Raw genomic sequence first — 22,108 nt, forward strand, 5'->3', positions numbered from 1 at the left:
TGTTTTGACAAGGAGCTGCAGCAAGTACCAAGTTGCAAACAGGTACCCTTTACCTTTAAATGTTTAAGATTGTCAGCCATGAAAGGTTTGTAGAGAGACATGGTGTAGCTGCTTCTGAAGAGTCGTTAAACAGTATGGCTAACGCTGCTGGCTATCATGCTAGTTGATAGTAGTGTTGTAGTACGTTAAATGCTATTCCAGTGTCGCACATAAGAGGGGTCTGTATGAACATAGCACATTATTCATCAAAGTGGTTATCAAAGACTTGGGACCAATTCACGTGCGGTGGCAGGGTAGTTTAGTTTTGGTCATGAGAAGTAGCATTATCTGTGTAAGACTTTGCATTAAGCAGTAAGTAGTATTATGCTTTAGGTGGCCTTTAGATCTGGCTTTTCACCTATCATATAGAGCCTCTGATTTAAATGGTCAGTCACATTACTTGTGTTGACTCTTTCAGTGGCAATAAATGGGAGACACGGTGAACAGAGCACCTGCTGTTTGGTCATCCTCTCTGTGGCAGGAATATTTCCATACAAATGATGTTGTTTTTTTAGTTTTTCCTTTCTCAGTGTTTCTGTCCTGTTCAGTCTACGACCTCTGTATCTTTCAAATAAAATTGAAAGAAGTCCTTGTATCCAAACACCCTTAAATTGAAGTAAATTATGTCCTCTTGGACGGACTTCTCGTGTAGATTAGTCATAGAAACTGACAGCCATCCAAGTTAACTTGTATCAAACAGCAGAAAAATGTAGTAATGCCATATTTGAGTTGATTTACCTTACTTCAAATTGCACTGAGACGTTCAAACTACTAAACTATCTGGTTAATAGGAGACTTTAAGATGAGTAATTAGATTTGATCACTTCGATGAGAGATGGTCTTTTCTTATGTCAATGTGACGTATTTTATGCTTTCCACAGATCTGCTCTCTGCCTGAGCTTCTGGCTTTTGTCCTCAACAGCCTGAAGAGAAAAAGGAAAAAAATGTCCTAGCACACGGCTATAAGTATCTCTCCCTGGCGCAGGAGGATCAGGATGCGGATCAGTTTAAATTCCAAGGGGATTTGACTCAGAGTGCTGCCTACATCCATGGCAGTGATCAGTGGAAGAAAATCATGACGCGCCTCGGCACAGACCTCACACGGTACCTTCTGGAGAGCTGCTCTGTGTTTGTGGCGGTTCCTCCATCATGTGCTTTCCAGGTGTGCGGCCTTCCAGTCTATGACAGAGTGTCCATGACTACTGCTTCCAGTGGGTTTTCTCTCCAGCTGCCACGCAGGAAATATAACTGTACTCAGTTTGGAAAATATGAAAGGTCAATGAGTTTGAAAACGAGGCACACAGTTGAGAATCCTGCTGTAAACAAGAAGAGGAAGAGAAGGGATGTAAGATCAAAGACAAGAAAAAGAAAGAGGAAAGCTGATCAAAAGGATGGGGAGGAGATTATGACTTGTTCAAAAAAGAGCAGATCTGTAGCACACCATGAACACAAACAGGAAATTCAACAGGTTTGCTATGATTTCACTGTCATGGAGAAGGGACAGTCCATGCCTGATAAATCAGCACTATCTATGAAAACTCAGGAAACTAGTGCATCTGGCACCAAACAGCCTGTTGAAATGCCAAAAACCTTACTTCCCTTGGAAGGTGGTTCATCCTGGAAATCAGGGATTTTCCCCCCTTTGCCACCCTCGCAATGTTTTTTCCGCACACTGGGACTGATGTATGGAGGCAGAGGCATGTGTGGCTTCCTTCTCAATCGAAAGAAGAAGAGTGCTGGTGGATCCAGAAGGCTAGAGGGGCCAGATTTGATAAGAATTATCTTCCTTGAAGGAATGCCTTATTTAAAGGAGCTTGAGAGGAAGCCAAAAAAACTCCCTCGGCACTTCTTTCAGATGGTCCCGCTGTTTAGTCAGCTGCTACGACGACACAGGAGATGTCACTACAGCAGAATACTGCAGAGGATGTGCCCAGTGGTCAAGGAGAGCAGGGCAACACAGGGAGAATTAAGTTCCCTCCTGTCACAACACTCTACACCTCACCGGGTCTACCTGTTCATCAGGGATTGCCTCTCTGCTGTGATTCCACAAGAGCTGTGGGGCTCCGACCAAAACCGAATTCATTTCCTTGCTAGGGTCAGAAGCTTCTTGAACAGCGGCAAGTTTGAGAGGCTCTCACTGGCTGAGCTGATGTGGAAGATCAAGGTGAATGATTGTGAGTGGTTGAAGATCAAAAAAACAGGTGAGATTATCATTGATGTTTGTTTGTTTGTTTGTTTTTGGTTGCTTCATGTATTTTGGCTGATGTGACCAAAATATTTCTATCCGCAGATCGGGTCCCGCCCAGCGAATTTGCCTATCGGACACAGATACTGGGTCAGTTCTTGGGTTGGCTTCTGGAAGGTTATGCTATGGGCCTCGTTCGAGCCTGTTTTTTTGTCACAGAAAGTGTCGCACAGAAAAACGCCATCAGGTTCTACAGACGGGAAGTCTGGGCCAAACTGCAAAACTTGGCCTTCAGGTAAACACAACGCTGATTTAGAAAGGCCCATATTCATGCAGCAACAGGACGTGAGCTTACAATTTCATTGCCTTGTAGAGTTCACCTCTCCAAAGGACAAATGGAGGAGCTGACTCCAGCTGAAGTAGCATCCCTCCCCAAAGGCACCGTCATCTCCCGCCTTCGCTTCATTCCCAAGACGGATGGCATGAGGCCGATCACACGAGTCATTGGAGAAGATCCCAAAACGAGGGTACACTTTGGCAATGATACAGGGTTTCTGCAGGGCCTTAAAAAGCATTAATAGTCATTCAATTGATTTTGCAAAAATTAAGGCCTTAAATGGCATTAAAAATCATTAAATTTGATTCTCAGTTGCATTAAAAATTCTTTCTGCAGTTTTCAAAAGAAATATTTGATAATAGTATATAATTGTAGACTGCGATTCGTCAGATATGTGTTTCTGCATAAACATGTTGAAGCGTTGCGATAATTGCTCAGGCCAGTTGGGTACAATTGCCAAAAATTGCATGTTTGGAAAGTGGAGGAGAATTGGGAAATGCAAATTACAGCAAAAACAACTAGAAAACGTGGAATTCAGAGAATGACTGCAGCCTGTGGGTTGGTTTCCAGATTCATAAATAGCGAAATGAGGAGACAGTTTTAATATAAAAATCATCTTTTACAAAAACAAAGCAAACCCGTATAATTTGTTGAGTTCACGGCATTACAGTTTTTCAATATAGCATTGAAATGGCATTAAAAAGCATTAAATTTGATTGGCTGATTTCTGCAGAAACCATGTGATGATAGAATTCACCCTTACACATGCATGAGTTGTGCATTATTATATGCTGCAAACAGGGTCTTTGATCATTTCTTTTCCTTACAGCTTTACAGAGGACGTGTCCGGGACTTGCAAGACATGCTGCGAGTCTGTGTGAACTCTACTCCATCCCTCCTGGGCTCCACAGTGTGGGGGATGTCAGATATCCACAGGGTGTTGTGTTCTCTGGCACCAGCCCAGAAGGAGAAACCCCAACCCCTCTATTTTGTTAAGGTCAGTTACTAAACTTAATTGGCTTTCAGAGTATTTTACTTAATGTGAGTGGCTAGAATTGAGTGCAATCATATTCATTAGACTGATAATGCTGCTGCATATCAGGGTTTTTCTTGTCTCAAAATGAGCCTTTGGAGGTGACTTTGTGCAACAGTAAGCATAAATCTGTGTATAGAAAATGCAATGAGTGTGGGCTACCTTATTCGACAGAAATCTATACATTTTCTGCGATTTCTGACCATTTCATAAACAAAATGTCTTTTATACTTCACTAAATGAAGCCAAATTAGTTTTAAAACTCTGTTAAAAAAAATCCTGATTGCTGTTTTTATTCTATATTCTTAACATTTTGTTTCTGGGGATTTTTACATTTTTAAAATCAGCCTATTCTCTGTGTTAAAGGTGGATGTGAGTGGAGCCTATGAGAGCCTGCCACATGACAAACTCATAGAGGTGATTGGCCAGGCTCTGTCACCCGTCCAGGATGAGCTCGTCACTATCCGCCGCTATGCCAAGATCTGGGCAGATTCTCACGAAGGCCTGAAAAGGACCTTTGTTAGACAGGTACAGTCATACCCGCAAATATGCACATATGTGTGCTCACGTTGTTTAACCGAGTTTACATTTTTGTCAACACAGGCAGATTTCCTGGAGGATAACATTGAATCCACCAACATGAAGGGGTTTCTGGTTTCACTGCAGAGAAGAGGCAAAGTTCATCACGCCATCCTGGTAGAGCAGGTGGCACTGACATCCTCTTATTTTCTTTTAGGTTCGGATAATTTATAGTTTAAAATTTTTTACCAAAGAACGCTCATAACACTTGAATATTTTATTACTTTTTCTTTGTTGCAGCTTTTCTGCTCAGACATTCAGGGCAACGAGGCCTTGCAGTTCTTTACCCAAATGCTAACTGGCAGCGTTGTGAAGTATGGGAAGAAGTAAGCTTTGCACTGACTATATTAAAAAAAACAAAAAACTCGTGTGTCTTTTTCTTTTGTGATTTTGCTATTCTGGTGTTTGGTCCTCTGTGTCGCAGGACATACCGTCAGTGTCGAGGGATTCCTCAAGGATCGGTTGTGTCCAGTCTGCTCTGCTGTCTGTGCTACGGTCACATGGAGAATGTGCTGTTCAAAGACACTCAGAAGAAAGGGTAGAGCAGAGCACTCCTCTGTATTTCAGTCAACATGAGCATGTGAAGATGTGATAGCACACCAGCAGCAGGAGAGGGCAGTCTTTCTGCATTTGAGCTCCTTTCTTATTGACTATGTGCTGTTGTCTCTCTGTGCCCTGTAGGTGTTTGATGAGACTCATAGACGACTTCCTTCTGATCACACCTGACCTGAATGAAGCACAAACCTTTCTCAAGTATGACACACACAACCTTTGTTACACATATTGCTTATCATGTGACACCAGGCCTCCCCACTTCCATTCCTGACAGAGATGTATCATCTTTGAGTTTTCCAATGCCATGTTTACTTAAAACCTTCCGAAAAACTCTAATTATGTACATTAAGTACAATATGTATCATATTAATTTGTTCAAATATTATTGCTTTAATTGGTGGCCATTGTTTTGTCTTAGCAGTAGAATTATTATGGGCAGCTAGGACTGTTTCAATATCAGTTTTTTGGCTACATGATAATTGTGGCCGACAGAATCCACGAAAATGATGCTAGCGCGATATGTCCAGATTTTTAGATTAAAATAATTTGATGTTACCTAGATGTGAAGATTTAAAGAAAATGTCAGGGTTTAATCATTCGATGAAAGGCGGTATCCTTTTTCCCGTGATATCTATAGAAAATTTAAGGAAAAGAACACGTTCTTGGTCAAATTCAACTTAAATTTTGTTTGAGTGTTTTGTCTCTTGTTTGGCAAATTCATTACATTCAGAATATGAGTGTTGGGAGGTGGAGAGAAAGTCTAAAACCATAACTGACATGTATCTTTTTCCAATTTTGGGAGTGTCAGCTAGATAGATGCTGGCACTGAATTGTTACTGTACAATATTTTCATGTGTATATTGTTATAATATTAGTATCAGTTATTATCAATGCCAGACATTCCTGTCAGAAGCCATACAAGATGTTTTGAAGTTTAATTTTGTAATGTGATCTGTAGAATCACCAGAGAACACAACATAAATGTATGTAGGGATGGTTATCGCTAACATTTTAACAGTGCTACTACTTTCAGCGATCCAGTACTTTAACAGTATTCTTATCTGTACTTTGTGATTGTTTGTTTTGTTTTACAAGAGGAAAAAAACTAATTAAAAATAGAATAATGATTAGTTTATTTTCTCATATGGACTGTGTAAGAATTCAAATGTATATAGACACTAATGTTGTGTTGATGTGTTCATTTTTCAATAGTTTAGTGCTGGAAACAGTTTGTCTGCAGCTTCCAAATCATGAAATCAGCTAAAATTCAGATGGAGAGTTCAAATGATGCTCAGAATTTCAGACCAAATTTCTGAACATGATTACTTTTAAACAACTGGCTAACGCACACTCATTTTTTCCCTACTTAGTCGTTAGTCTGTTTGTTTGAGTAAGACTCCAGTAGACACATCTCTGATTAGGATTTAGAAAGCGTCGGTGTATCATAGACACGCACACATCAGACATGTCTTCCAGTGATGAGATCCAATGTGAAAAAGCAACAATCTTACTTTCTGAAGCTCTGTTAACAGAACCGTCACCGTCGGAGTTTCTGTGTTGTGTCAAATGTGATTCTTGCCCAGTTTCTGCTCGTCTATAGCTGCTTTTATCTGGATCAAACAGTCTTAACATGGACATCCGAAGAGTGGCAACTATTAATTAATCAGCTCCCAACTATTCTGATAATCCGTAAATTAGCCTACGTAATTTTTACGAGAAAGAAGTCTTAATTTTCTCACTCCAGCATATTGAATGTGAATATTTTCTGTTTTTTTTACTCTCCTATGACAGTAAATAGAATATCTTTTGACTGGACAAAAGAAGACATGAGAGGATTTTTCTGAACTTTGATGAACAATAATCTCCATTTTCACCGTTTTCTCAGATTTTACAAACAAAAGACTTATAAATTAGAAGAGAAATTAGTCCACAGATTTCGTGACGATGACAATAATTGTTAGTTGAAGCCCTCAGTGATGGGTATAATTTATAGTATTGTCTCTGATGTTTAGGCTGTATAGATTTGGTATGACTAATATCCATGTTAAAATTGTAATTAACATGATTATATTTACAATTTTAAAAAATCATCCTGTAGGTTATATTTCCAAAATATGACTCTGGCGAATTAAATCAAGTCATTTTGATGCGTTAATAGCATTTCAGTCACAATGAGTTGACACAGTCACTTTTTGGCAAGTAGGAAATGACATTATATGAGTTGAACTGATCCTTTAACGGGCATGTTATTTGGTCGCGGATCCGCGAAAATTCGGGTGTCGAGGTATCAATTTTGAGACCCAACGTGAATCGCCCAAATTCGATGAGAAAAAAAATATAGGGTGTAAGGGGTATAGGGTTGGATTGCACGTAGTTGTCAACAGTGCGCTGGCAAAAGCACGAGTTGGAAACAACGATTGGAGAGCATTATCGAAAGTTAGATGCAGCTGGGAAAGCGAGGTGCATGGTGTGCGACGATGAGACAAAATACAGCGACAAAGGATGCCAAGCGCTGATAGACCACATGAAAACGAAAAATCATGCCAGGAAATTGTACGAAAAGACTCTAACCACCAAATGCCCAGCAATTTTTTCACCCGGCGGAGCGAAGAGACGCGACAACAGGACCAAACATACAGGATCAGTAGTGTGTACTTGCAACCATAGACATAATAGAGTAGACGCCGCTCGGGCTGCTGCGCAGCGAGAAATACGGCCGCCCTCTTAACTCTGAATATTAAACTGATTTTCACACGTTTTTATTTTATTTTTTTGTTGCAAATGTCATACATGTAGCTATGATACAGGACAAATGGTTCGGCGTATTTTAATATTCATAGCGGGAATAATAGATAATAATAATAATAGGTAATAGAATATTCTGATATTAAGCTCGACTGTAGACAGGTATTTTGCAAACACTGTAAACACACACACACTAATATATGTTAGAGAAGCAGATAATGGCAGTAAAGTCAATTATTTTAATAATTTGAAGAGACAATATATGATTACACTATATATACATATATAAACAAAATACTGACTAATGAACACATATTTCTATATAAAACAATAGAAGTTATATACCAGAAAACATAATATATATAAATCATATGTGGAGTATTAATATAATCAATATATCAGAGAAAATTATTATATAAATCATATATAGACTGTCAATATAATTCATACATATATATTAAAAAAGATATATCAGAAAATGATAATATATATATATATATATAGTTTTATATAGAAATGTGTTCATTAGTCAGTATTTTGTTTATATATGTATATATGGCGTAATCATATATTGTCTCTTCAAATTATTAAAATAATTTGGTCCAAACAGCGCTGAGTGGAGCGGCTGACCGGACCAAGATGACGACCCCACCGCTGGTCAGCCCCAATAGGCAGTAGCGGTTGATGCGGCGTCTACTCTTTATTATGTCTATGCTTGCAACAACCCAGTGGCATTGCCCCACAAGTTCCTCAACAGAAGAGGCTCACTCCCATGGTCGATCGGAAAGCACACATAGTGATGACTTCATGTGGCTCATTCAAATTTGAATCCAGTATAAATATTTGGTTTCATCACATTAACATGACTTTGTGCTGTTTTTGGGGGGTGCCTAGAAGGTCCCATACAGACATTTTTTTAAGCCTTCATGTTTAAAGAATTCTAGGTGTCAGAGTTCACCAGAATGCACCATTTCAGCTTTTAAATTTCAAAGGTTTCTTGCATATTAACTGTCCCCCCGGCTCGGTCGCTCCACTCCTTCGCTTCCAAGGATTCACTTATTTGGTAATTTCCCAATGACATGCCTGCTTTAAAGCTATTTTAACTGGCTAAAAATGTCTGAATGAGTTCAACACAGAGTAGGTAAAATTATGCCCATAATTGCTTTTGTGGACTAAAATTAGTTTTTGGCAGAAGATCACTTTCTGGTGCAAAAATTTTGCTCTGATACCACATTAGTTCCGGGGTACCATCCCTATGTATATGGCTGTATGTGATTTCAGTGTAGGGATTCCTGTCAGTCTGATTCAATTAGAAACAGTGTTACACACGTTTGAAATCTACAAATGAACTCGAGTCATTTCAAGCACAGATTATTTTCTTAATGGAGCATTTTGCAGCAGATCTACTACTATAAAGAGCTAAATTTTCACAGTTAACACCACTTGTGCTGATATCTGTGTAGGGTTTTGATGGCTGGAGTACCACAGTACGGCCTGGTGGTCAACCCGCAAAAGGTGGTGGTCAACTTTGAAGCGTCAGAAAGCCTTGGATCTTGTCCTGACATCCGTGTGCTGCCCCCTCACTGCCCCTTCCCCTGGTGTGGACTGCTGCTGGACACCCATTCGCTGGACGTCTACAAAGATTATTCCAGGTAAAACTTCTCGTTAAATGTTGTCGTGCTGCGGAATTACTGGCAAGTGTGTTTTTTACGTGGAAAGTTGTTGGGCTTTTTGCCAGCCTTTATGGTTTTTTTGTCAGTTGAGTGAAACTCTTCCTGTACTTTGCACTTGATCATAAACACAAGGTTTTAGGGTTAGGGTTTAGCTTATGATTATCTCATGAACAGTTGTTTATGAGACGACATAAACAATCATACAATGTTTGTTTGCCAGTCTAGCATACAGTGCAATAAACATTGTAACTCTGTTGCTACTTGAAGTATTTTTTCATGCTAAATTATCTTTTTGGTCCTTTTTGCTGCTTTTTCTTTGTTTACTTTTCCCTTTTCACAGCTATGCAGGTGTTTCCCTGCGCTACAGCCTAACTTTGGGCTCTTTCCACTCAGCTGGACAACAAATGAGGAGGAAATTAATGGGTGTCCTCAGGCTCAAGTGCCATGCCCTTTTCTTGGACCTGAAGGTCAGAGATGAAAAGAGTCCTTAGATTTAAAAATCCTGCAGCAGTTTAGCATTTTTCATAATTCATAGGCCAAGTGATTAACTGATTGATTAACTAGTTAGGGAAAGCTTAGAAGATACAAGCTTGAATGCTAATTCATCACACGACGTTGTTGTTTCACTGCCTGGTTTCCATTTACGCTCGGAGCAATATCATACAAGTATCTGAGTAAGGAAAAGGTGTAGATTTATTGAGATTTTTAACATTTTTGTCTTAATTGTAGTAGAAGCAACACTGACTTTTATTAAAAGCCTTTGATTGAAAATGTCAAATAGCAGGTGCTTTACAAAGTTTTAGCTCTTCCTCATTTTCTACTCAAAAGGCTCTGTATTCTGCTGTGTGGTTATATCACGAATAGTAACTTCATGCCAGTTATAGGGGACAAAGGGACGATCTATAAAGACATCCTCCAGAAGACTGAAGGTTAATGAACTAAACGTGCACTTCATCTAACAACACATGCTGATGGACTGTTTTATCGCCCAGCTGCATCACGTGTATAGTCCAAAATTTCCAGTAAGACCTCACCCTAAAATAGCAACAGAGTGGTAAATTCTAGTTGTAAATGTGTCAGGTTTTTTAATGGTAAGCAGAGTAAACACCAGTAAATGTATTTTACAAGACAAACAGGGCAACAGAAAATGTAACGCGTTTATTGTGCCTGTGTTAAATATAATGTAAAAAGATAAACAAAAATTTGCTCGTCATTGTTGTAAACTAATTCCCCCATGTCTTGTTTTGTTATTAATATAAAAATGGATACATTTTTCTCCTCAGATCAATTCTGTTCAGACGATCTACAAGAACATCTACAAGCTGGTGCTGCTACATGCGTGCAGGTACAGCCAGAGTCCTCGAATGGGACTTTTTTTTCCCCCCACAAAATTCAAGTGATTGAGAATGAGCATGTTAAAGGGGCATCGAAAAACTCAGGAAATTCACACTCAGTTCACTTTTACGCTCACATGTGCTCACAGACTTTGGCTTAATATAGAGACCTTTAAAGATAATAATACAAGCACAAAGATTGTTTTCAATCAATATCTGCACTGACAGTGCTGTACTGCCAAATGTCAATATCTGAATGTTGCTGGTCTCTATATTGTCTTGTCTTTCTTTTTTGTTTTATTCTTTAGGTTCCATGTGTGTGCACAGAGTTTGCCCTTTGGTCAGACGGTTGCTAAGAACCCTGCCTACTTCCTGCAGATGATATGGGACATGGTGCAGTATGCCAACAAGTTCATCAGGCTCAGCAACAAAGGCAACAATTCCACTTCATACATCTGAATAAAAGATCAAGTGAAAAACTTAAAATCTCAATATTATTTTTCTCTCTTTTTTTTTCCAGGACTGAGTTTAGGTGATAAAGCCCAGACGGGCATTCTACAATATGAAGCAGTGGAGCTGCTTTTCTGTCTGTCCTTCCTGCTGGTGCTGTCTCGCCACCATTGTCTTTATAAAGCTCTGCTCCCACACCTGCACAAACGTACGTACCCTCAGGAAGCATGTGCATATTCACATCAATCTCACAAAAGATGATCCAAACTTATGATCACATCTGATGTGGCGCATTATTCCAGTTTTGAAGTAAATCAGAATTGTTTGTGTTATATTTATTAATAAGATGGAAAATTTTCAGAAAAAAACTCACAAACGGCACGTGTGATGGCCCACGTGCTTTAATTTTTTTCACCTGTACTCCTAAACCCAAAGATATTACATTTACAATCAAATAAATCAAGGAAAGTCGCAAATTCTCATGTTTAACTTTGTGCGAAAATTTCTTTTTTATGCAAAATTTTTCATGGCATGGCTCAGTGGGTAGAGCGGCTGTCTTGTAACCAGAGGGTTGCTGGTTCGATCCTGGCCTGGAGAGCTCATGTCGAGGTGTCCCTGAGCAAGACACCAGACCCCTAACTGCTCCTGATGGGTCGTGTTTAGCGCCTTGCATGGCAGCTTCCGCCATCAGTGTGTGAATGTGATTTATAATGTAAAGCGCTATATAAATACAGACCATTTCCCATAAATTTGTGCCAAAAATGACCACACAACAGCCTCTTACACCAGATTGCTTTATTTGTGGCAGCCCAAAGCGATGGAACATTTTTGTCCCGATTGGAGCGGCCAAATTGCACATCATAAACTCTGCCTCATTGTGTTTATTTGAAGCCAGAAAATTGCGCTTTTGATCGTAACTCGTGTAGTAAAGCTCCGTCACATCTTTTAAATCTGTTGCAGCGTGAATATTGAACTGTAGCTTGGCATCAAGTCAAAGCACAAGTAGATGTTTTCCCGAAATCACTGAGCCCATCATCCACCTGTCTGTGAAACAAAATAAGTGATGATGGTGACAAAAGGCTCCATAAATATAAAAACATCGTCACTGGAAATTTCCTGAACGGACCATCCTTTTGCACTTTGTAAGGATCCCACCTGACTATGTGACATGCTCCTAGATGACAATGTGAATTGGTGCTATATAAATATAACTGAATTTAATATGAACTTGTGAAATGTGCGCCCAAGCCATTAAATAGATATACGCGATTTTTATGTGTACACAAGTCAGTTTATAGCCATCTTATGTTGATTTTACAGTTCACGTGGATGAACTTTTACAGTTAACTAAAGAAGATAAAGTGCATTTTATCTTGTGGTCTCATCGTCTCAATAGGGAAGCGAAGTCTGGAGCGGCGTCTCGGGGATCTGAGGCTGGCCAGGGTCCGACAGGCCACTAACCCCAGAATCCCAGTTGACTTCTTGGCCATCCAGACATAAAACTACCAGCTAGCACTATTTCAGTTCCCAACACAACCAAAGAACACTGTTACGAACTGAAAGGTATGTTGAAGTATTTCTTTAGTCCTGTTTTCCTAAAATGTTCATGTTTTTACTTTTGTTGTGTTGTCTGTCAAAATTAAGACATTGTCCAAAACTTTTATGCCTGATCCTCAGGTTATGTGAGAGTGAGATGAACAGTGTATTGAAAGCAGTAATTTGGATTTATCTTATCTGTCAGTTTTCCTAAGACATAGTATGTAATATATGTCATAGCGTCAGGCAAACTGGTTGCCAAAAATAAGTGTCCAAGTCATCTGATATAAAACACTGAAGTGATAAACAACAGTCATAACCACACCCTATGAAACAGCAACAACCAGATCAGTTAAGATAGAAAATAGAGCATTATTGAGCTTCTGTACTGAAGCATACGTCATTGCTCAGCTGTTTGACTTTTTGAACTTTGATTTACACTTTGTGGTAGTTTTCCACAGTGGAACCCTACCGCAAAGAAAACATGGCATCACTTAGAAAATACATTTAATGACAAAGTGCACAGAAATATTATCATTACGGTGAGCAAGTCAAATTATTTTTGTACAAGATGATCCGTTTCCGTTTTTTTTACAATACATTCGTCCCCTTCAAAAATGGATGAAGTTTAAGATCTCGTGCATATTAAACCTACATTTGTGTTCACATATATGGTTTTGTGAATGTGGAATCAAACAAGACTGTGTTTTTCACTCTACTGAATATTATTTACATGATGTACATCACAAAAGCAATGTCAAAAGGAACAAAAATCTCACTGTTAAATAAATCTAGTTCTGTTTTTGTCATATGTCACCTCATGTTCTCAAAACTCCTGATCATTTAAACATCAGAATCATTATTAAATTCTGTATTCCAATTTAGATGAACATTCCACACAAGTAGTGATAACATGAAGACGTCTTCTTCTGTTGGGGAACATGGCAGCCTTATAACTCGCCATAGTCCTCAAGGTCTTTGATTGTTCTGTTCGTGAACTTAACCCTCAAAAGCATCATTGTTGTAGGGGTTTAAGTCGACATTGTAAGACGACCTCCTCATTTTTCGGCGGATCAGTCTGTAGATAGCCACTAGAGGGATGGGAATCACAGGCACTGAAGAGAGAAGGATGATTATGGCAAACACCCAGTCTGGATATGGCTTCTTTTCGGTTTTTGGGAATTCATCCTAGAGAGAAAGACATGTACAATGTGAAAAAATAAGAATGTATACATATTTAAATTAAATAAAACCCTACAGTAAGTAATTAGGATCACTTGTATTAGTTTAAAGATACTGAGTCCAACCAAGCAATATTGTGGGTGTACGAATTCCCATAAAACCATTTTTTTGTGTTCATTAAACAAAAGAGACACAGAATGCAAATTTTTTTTTTTTTGATTTAGCGCTGCTGAAAGGCTTTTTTTTTTTTTTTTTTTTAAACCTTAGAGCAGAGCCAAGTTGGCAGTTGAGAATGGCCGTACTTGCAATATATTTTTTTAATGCTGCCACCGAGAGATAACTGGTAAAGTATCTCATCAGTGACAACAAAAATGTATTTTCTCATTTTCTATAAATAGGTAAGTTCTCATCATCTCAATAAGACGGCTGGTTTTCTCATGACGACGAGATGCACATACGGCGCCTTGGCAAATGCAACAACTGATTTAAGCTGAAAATGTCTGATCAAGGAGTACAATGTGATCAGTGCATTGGACGGGTCTTCGTTCAGAGTCTAACAAATATGAAAACGAACACACATGACACAGGGCCAGCTTGGCTGCAGCCTGACAGGCCAGTGCATTCTGCTACGACTGAGGACGGTGGGGACTTTGATCTCGAAGGCTAAAATCAGGTGTGATCAAATGAACTATAAATTATCTCATTATCTTGAGAAGCCTTGTGTTTTATTAAGACAGCGACATAAATGTAGTTATCACAAAATTAGCTTTATCTGAGCTTTGTTCACATTATAAATAAAATATCTGCAAATACTGTCCTATTGCCAACCTTTTGAAGTTTTCGTTCAGCACCTCAGCAGTATTAGCATATATATATGGAGTTGTGTTGCTGGGCACCTTTGGAATATTGGTGAAATTCACACTTTTAGCTCTCTTTTTTTTGCCTGCTTCAACTCTACACTTGCTTACATGATCTGGGTTCCATGCGGGATAAGTGGGGTGTTGCTGTGCTTGGACGACCACGTAGGCGATGAACACCACCAGGAGCAGCGCAGGACTGATGAACATCCAGCACGCCTTCCAAAAGAAGTTGGGCCTCCTCCCGGTCATGAAATAGATATCATCACTGAAACTATCAGAGCACAGACCAGAGAAACTGTTAAACACATTGCAATTAAAACTGTGTGTTATGTTTGAGATAAAAAAGAAGAGATGAAAAGTTTACGTTTTCATTCCACGGATATAAATGACGCTAATAAGCTCAAAGAGTGCAATGATGAGCAGAGGGACGGAGCCCACATAGGTGTTAAAAACTTCCACCCAGTAGTTCCCTGAGCCCAGGGCGAAGATGAGGGCCACAGCACAACACAATAGGAAGGCCATCGCTGAGGAAATGCGAACAAAAAAGAATTTAATGGAAAAATATAAATATTCTCTTTAGTTTTATACCAGCTTCAGGTGGTGTACAATTACCTGTAAAGATCTCCTCAGGCAACCACTTAGGAAGCACTTTGAGGTCCTTGATGGGTGTGAGGACGCCTTCCATGTTGCCAAACATGGAGGAGAGACCCAAGCTGAAGAGCATGACGAAGAAGAGGATGGCCCATATTTGAGAGACTGGCATTGCTATCACTGCTTCAGTGAACGCAATAAAAGCCAGACCAGTACCTGAAGCACTCTGAGGGAGGAAGGTGGAAGAGGGAGACAAGAAAGTAATGCGGAAACTTGAAATGACTGCTTGTGTGGAAAGCACAGTGCAAAGTGAGGGTGGAAAACAAGCAGGAATTTCAGAAAGTGGGAGGTTAGAAAGAAGTTACAATACCTCTTCCAGAAATGTTTGTAGGCTACAATTGGCGTTTAAGGATACTTCTGAGAACTGGTCTGGATATGTCTGATGTAGATAATTGACCCAGTGATCATAGTTGTCCACTGTTATGTTCTGGTCAGGCATATTAAACTCGTTTGTCAGAGCCAGGATGTTTCTGAGGATGGGATTATGAGAATCAGTTCTCAGGATTTAAAAAGACAGTTTTAAAATCACCTACAACAGATGTGCATACATACTTGTCCATACAGGAGAGGAAGGCGTTGTTGGCTTTAAAACCCAGGATGGAAAAGATAGGAATGGATGCATAGAGAGATGTGGCACTGTTTATTATTCCTACAAGAAGGGCGTCCCTCTCACAGTTGTTTCTAGTAGACACAGAACAACAAAACACAGAACTTTGTAATCACCTTGTCCTTGCCAGACACTCAGTTGAGGAGGTGTAGTCCTTACCTCTCTGGGTTGTAGCTGGAGAAAGCTATGAGACCTCCGAATGCTACAGAAAGAGAGAAGAAGATCTGGGTGGCAGCGTCCAGCCACACTTGTGGGTTCAACAGTTTGTCCCACTGCAGCAAGCATGAGAAGAACAAATTAGTACAATGGATGTGCGTCTGAGGCTTAAGATACAATCCTACAAGTACTCACTTTAGGAGTAAAGAGATATGTCAGTCCATCAGTAGCTCCAGGCAGAGTAAGGGAATAGATCAGGAAAATAGTCAGTACCAGGTAAGGGAACGTGGATGTCACATACACAGCCTGGAAAGGTAAATAATTTTTTTTTTTTAAAAAAACACACAACTTGATATACTAGAGGGGTTGTTTTTGGAATAGGAGTTAATCACTTTTCACTGACCTTTCCTATGGAGTTGATGCCTTTGATGACGCAGATGTAGACGATAAACCAGGCGCTGATCAAACAGAGGACCATCCACCACTGCAGAGAGCCGCTTATTTCGATGTCAGGTGTGATGTTCAGGGTCTCACGATACCAGAAGTAATTCACTGGAGTGCTTTTCTCACACTCCACAATATAGCCTAAATGGACGTACACAGATGCAAGAAACTGATCTGTCGTATTCTTATCCATAATACCCTTCATTCATTTAGTGCTATTTTGATTTGAAAATGTGTTCTTTTAGTCTTTTATTTCATTGAGCAATGTGCCACGACATTATGACCACTCACAGGTGAAGTGAATAACATTGATCATCTTGTTATAATGCAGCGTTCTGCTGGGAAACCTTGAGTCTTGACATTCATGTGGATGTTTGACATGGACCACCCACCTAAGCATGGCAGATCAAGCAATCCCCATCACAACAGCAGTCCTTAATGCCAGTTGCCACCCTGAGCAGGACATTGCACCCTGATACACAGCAAAAACTTCTCAGGAATGGCCCGGGGAGCATGACAGAGCTAAGGTGTTCATCTGAGTTCCACAGATCCAAATCTTACTGAGCATCTGTGGGATGTACCAGGATAAGCCTGATCTAGGTCTGCAACCCACTGGACCCAGAGAATTTCCATCCCCAAAGGTCCTGTGGCCATGCCCCACTGGGTCAGAGGAGTTTTAGCACCATAAAGGGGACCAACACAACATTAGGGAGGTGGTCATAGTGCTATGTCGTCATCATGACATTAATATTAATGTTATTTCTGAAAACATGTCAAATCCAGATGTTTTGATTATGAACTGGATGACTGCACCATTTTCTAGTTATTTTAGAGTAAAATGAAATTAAAACCCAATGCACTGTGCTCTCTGTAATCTTCATTTCCAAACCCATGTTTCATATTATCATAAAGAATTTACTGCCAAAAAGGTTTTCACATACAAGCAATCTGACTTGGTGTTTAAGTGCATAACAGTAAAGGAATATCACAGGTTCAAACAGTTGATCTCAAACTGTGCCCCTTGGAATTTCTGATGTTTTCCACTCCTGTAATCATATAAAAAAGGTGTGCCTTGAAATAGTTATTTTCCCATTAAAATAGTTCAGGGGTATCAATGCAGGTCTGGTGAGATGAGAACAAATTACCCATAAAGTCCCAAAGCAAAAAAAAACAATGAAATAACTAATAATAATCAGGCCTAATCTGCTGCCTGTGTCCATCACAAAATAAGAATAAAATAAAAATTCTTTCCATATTCTCATGAGAGCTTATCTCACTTAGAGTAAAACAATAAAATGTATTTTCATTGCTTCTCAGTTTCCTGGTGACATATTATGTAAGTTGTGGGAAACATTTCTCCCCAGCAGTACTGTATGTTATTTGTTAATCGCTGCAGCAAATATCCTGCTACGAGACGATGACACGGAGAAATTAAATACTAGACGTGACAAAAAAATCTTTTCACTTCTGCAAACATATGAGACTTTTGGGAATGTCTTTGATCAATTGTGTCATACTCTTTTGGAGGACTTTTAACGCATGACCAGAATGACAGATGAATAGATCCAGGCTGTTTTTCTTTATTGTTGTTGCTTTTGTTAATGAAATTAAAAGAAAAAAAAAACACTGAAAGAAATTTAGATCCAGAGCTGTTCAGAGCACATTTGGAGCTTTAGAGTTAAACATCCACATTTGCTCTTTGGCTGTCACTTATTCCACTGTCTGCGACATTCCTTTGTGCCATAAAGCAGTAAATTTGCTATAAAATCTGCCCTGAAATGTCACTTAGACCTTGATGAGTCTTCGAGGTTACAGACATTACTTTTGCTTTAGTTTCTCAAAACAAAGGGGCTACAATAAAACTTTCCATATTGTACTGAGCTGAAGTGTGGCAACATTTCTGTTGTTTCTGTCAGCTTTAAAATCACGGGATTCTTTTTTTTTTCTTCTTACCTGTGAGGTTTGCATTGATTGGACAGTTTTTCCAGGGCGGTGGTTCCTGGAAAGAGTGAAAGAAATACCAGAGCACCCAGGCCAGGATGGTGTTGTAGAAAAGGGACACCAGCAATGAAACAATGGTGGAGGCGATACCTGCACACGGGAATACAACACTGACTCAGAGAAGATTTCCAAACTTCAAAAAAAAAAAATCAGCTTAAGAAATGAACCTTTGTCCAACATAGAAAGTGACTGAAGTAAAACATACTTCTTAGATCATCAATAACAAGTTAACATGTATACTGACAGTCAATAGAAACTTTGAGGTAGAAATGTACGCAGAATTCTACTTGTAGGGGGGTTGTAATTATTCATTGTGGATTTACTGATGATCTAGTGCCCTGGTAGTTGAGATAATGATGAGTTGTCATTTTGTCATGATTCATTGCACATGGGTTGGTCACTTTGCAAAAGTGAACCAAATACACACCAAGCAATACTCAGTGAGTATCTGCACAATTTGAGAATGGATTTTGAAGGCCTATATAAAGGCCCAAAAAAGGCCACCATTGTTAGTCCAGTGAACAGCATCATGCCGCGTCTATCACATGAACAACGTCTCCGGGCACTGGGTATGGTGGAGGCTGGTTTGAGCTACAGTGATGTAGCCAGACGTATGGGCTGTTCCCAACCCACAATCAGAAGCCTGGTCCAAAGCATGCGCCGACGGATTGCTGCCTGCATCGAAGCAAATGGAGGCCATACCCAGTATTGACTGTTGTGACTTTGTGTTTGGCAGGTGCCGTTTTCTTTTGTGAAATTCTTTATTTTGAAATCATTCTTGAAACTTTAGATTTTTGTTTCTGTATGCCAATATGCTAAACAAATGATTCATATGAAGAAAATCCAGTTTCAGGCTTCAAAATAAAAATTATGTTGAAAAATATGGTCTCAAAGTTTTGACTGTCTGTATTATTGTGTTTCTGCAAAATGTTCTCGTCTCATTTTTTTTTACTTCAGCACATATGAGAAAAATGACTAAATTTGGTGTGCTTTCATTTTATTTCATGCATTTTTGTTGCATTTTCTGACTATATTTCACTCATAATACCACTCCAAAGAGTTTTTTTTAAAAGAAGTAGTGTGATTGTAACTCTCTGCTGAAGAAATGTTTCCTTACAATGCATCCAAACAGTGGACCTATATACTCCCAGGCTAAATAAAGATTCCGATACGTTTTACTAATAATTTTAGGTTCCTCACCGAGTCCACCCAGCAGCGGAGAGATGGAGTTCCAGACCCCTACGCTGCCCAAGCGGAGCCTCTGTCCTATAGCCAACTCCAGGTAGAGCAGGGGAGGCCCTCAAACACCAGCGCTATAAGGTAGGGGATGAGGAAAGCACCTGAAGACACAAAGGCAGCATTTACCCCACAGTTAGACATCAGAAACATTAGTCTTCAGCATCACACTTTGCAGAGAGTTCAACAAGTTTATGATCACAGCAAACATCTGAATGAAAAAACTTGATTAAGCAGGAACAAGTAATACATGAGGCAGAATTGCAATACTTGAAGTTCTCTTCAAGGGATAACAAATTTAAATACAAGGGTGAGATTTCTCTCTCTCTTTCTCTTTTTTTTTTTTGGAATTGCGAGAGGCCACAAGTTATCCGTCCATTATCTATACACCACTTAATCCTCATTAGGGTTGTCTGAAGTGTCACCGAGAGACAAATAAGCACACTCACATTCACACCTATGGACAATTTAGAATCACCAAGGAAGCCTGAGAAAACCCACGCATGCACAGGGAGAACATGCAAACTCCATACAGAAAGATCCTAGGGAGCTGGGCTCGCAAACCAGGGATCTTCTAGCTGCAAGGCGAAAGTGTTGACCACCAAGCCGCTGTGCAGCCCGTCCCCAAGTCAAGTTTGTGAAAATGTAGAGAAAAACATTTTTACAATTGCCTGTAATTCTCACTGCCTGTCAGTCACTTTAGTTTATTGTCACTCAAACATGTTAAAAACATGAAAGAACGAAATTCAACATCGAGGTCCAACAGCATGAAAAATAAACAACACTAAGCAGTATAATAGCAATGTCAGTGGTGTACACGGCAAAACACACTGAAGTAAATATACTCTGTTACAAGGACACGTTCTGCTTTGAGAATGTCTCTTAAATAAGGATATGCAAGTATGCCCATGAAAATTTTCGCAAAGTCATACAGATACTCAGTGCAGAACTCTTACCCCTGCGACTGTTGTAATATTAGATGATTTACACACATGCATTCATTTAAAAGCAGGATATTACTGGTGCAGCTGGTTGAGGTGGAGCTCAGTTTGAACTATTACATATAAGACTTCAACTAATTGATTAATTAGCTGTCTGTCTTTGGTGTGCTTGTGTAAACTGTTGGGTAGTTCCTTTTATGTTTTGTGTACAGTAACAAAAGAAATCTGCAAATTAAGTAAATATGTTACGATAAATGTAGTCAAGTGCAGTATTTCCTTTTGAAATGGGGTGGAGTAGAAGTAGAAAGTGGCAAGGAAAGAAAAGAGTCAAGTTAAGTAATAGCTCAGCTTTGTTCCTCCTTGATTAAACATTGTTTTATTCTGCTACAACTGCGTCTTTGCGAAATAATGCAAGAGGCTAAAGCAACGTAACACAAATATGACTAGTAGGATCACTAAGCCGAGGTCAAACAGAGGCTCACTCTTATGGGAATCTCTGGATCTCCAAGTCAATATGTGAAGTTGATAGAGCCCCGTTTTCTTTTTTTCAAGATTAGCTGTTTACACAACTTAACCTGGGTGCTCTTTTATTCTGTGGCTTCAAGACTCAACATATCTAACTGGAAGCTATGAGGAAGTAAATACAGAAAGTGGGTTTATTGTGCAAAGCAATCCCTGACGTTTTTCCACGATCAATCGTACATAGATAAGACTCCCCGTTTCCCAGCATTGATACAGGGACTGACCTTGTTTCTAATCCTAATGACTAATTTAACTGAAGCAAAGTCTAAATCGAAAGTGAAGCATCGTTTTGCCTGGAGTAGCGTTAATGTAGGTATAAAATGCTTATATTCTCACACCATTAACTCAGTTAAGATATGTTAAGATGTATGGAAAGTACAAATCAAAGGCAGCATCTCACCTCCTCCATGGACTTGACATAGGTAGGGAAACCGCCACACGTTCCCAAGTCCCACTGCGAAGCCAATAGATGTTAGCAGATACTGAGTCTTGTTGCCCCATTTGGGTCTCTCCTCCACTGCAGAATCTTTTGCCTTACCCATTCTCAGCTGGCAAAAAGGCTTTTCTTTCAAGGATTCAAGTCTTTTATTACTAGCATGCACGTCAGTCGGGTTGTATTATTTTCTTCTTCCGTCCAGGTTTCTCCAGTTGATTTCAGTGTTCATCAGAATAAATACTGTCACCAGTGGTTTGGGCCAAGTGATGTCCAGCTCTCCTCTCGTCCTCTGTCCGGTTTCCTAAAGTGGGTTGTCTTTTCATGCCCTATCAGTTTCAGCTTTGAGTCAGGATTATGGATTTTATTGGTTTTTATGAAGTAATCAGGTCAGCAGGAAGGGATGGAAAGCAAGCACCAGGCATGATGATTTAGTGGTTAACTCTGTATAATGTGTAAAATGGGAGTGTGCTGAATTAATGGATAACCTGGTGATGCTGTTAGTGTTACACTCACCTCCAGCAAACCAATCAGATGCGCTGTAGCTGAGACATCATGATGGTTCTGTCACGATCAAACTATACCTCTGTTTTTATGTGCAGAGTATGT

The 22,108-nt window shown here is 39.5% G+C and overlaps 2 protein-coding genes across 2 annotated transcripts; one reads left to right on the forward strand and one right to left on the reverse strand.

Moving 5' to 3' along the window:
- Positions 1-2,619: 2,619 nt before the first annotated feature.
- On the forward strand, positions 2,620-14,463 carry tert (telomerase reverse transcriptase). The gene is made up of 12 exons (XM_051955575.1): positions 2,620-2,751; positions 3,961-4,299; positions 4,414-4,499; positions 4,598-4,711; positions 4,855-4,926; positions 8,937-9,125; positions 9,487-9,613; positions 10,430-10,491; positions 10,789-10,913; positions 11,001-11,138; positions 12,327-12,493; positions 14,047-14,463. The coding sequence occupies exons 1-11, from the start codon at positions 2,620-2,622 to the stop codon at positions 12,428-12,430; spliced, it is 1,488 nt and encodes a 495-aa protein (XP_051811535.1). The 3' UTR covers positions 12,431-12,493; positions 14,047-14,463.
- Positions 12,970-21,890, reverse strand: LOC110953686 (sodium-dependent neutral amino acid transporter B(0)AT3-like). The gene is given in 13 exon segments (XM_022197814.2): positions 12,970-13,654; positions 14,617-14,779; positions 14,873-15,032; positions 15,121-15,325; positions 15,470-15,629; positions 15,712-15,840; positions 15,926-16,038; positions 16,118-16,228; positions 16,326-16,507; positions 18,320-18,457; positions 19,568-19,663; positions 19,666-19,707; positions 21,467-21,890. Coding segments are annotated over 13 exon segments (1,830 nt in total). The 5' UTR covers positions 21,609-21,890; the 3' UTR covers positions 12,970-13,465.
- Positions 21,891-22,108: the final 218 nt, after the last annotated feature.

Source organism: Acanthochromis polyacanthus, chromosome 11 (assembly GCF_021347895.1).
Source record: "Acanthochromis polyacanthus isolate Apoly-LR-REF ecotype Palm Island chromosome 11, KAUST_Apoly_ChrSc, whole genome shotgun sequence".
NCBI lineage: Eukaryota > Metazoa > Chordata > Actinopteri > Pomacentridae > Acanthochromis > Acanthochromis polyacanthus.

Bases quoted from the DNA above. Each gene is read 5' to 3' on its own strand.
- tert (XM_051955575.1), top strand. From the start codon at position 2,620: ATGGAGGAGCTGACTCCAGCTGAAGTAGCATCCCTCCCCAAAGGCACC. The intron at 2,752-3,960 runs GTACACTTTGGC...TCTGTGTTAAAG, and splicing joins GAGAAGATCCCAAAACGAGG to GTGGATGTGAGTGGAGCCTA. The intron at 9,614-10,429 runs GTCAGAGATGAA...TTTTCTCCTCAG, and splicing joins CCCTTTTCTTGGACCTGAAG to ATCAATTCTGTTCAGACGAT.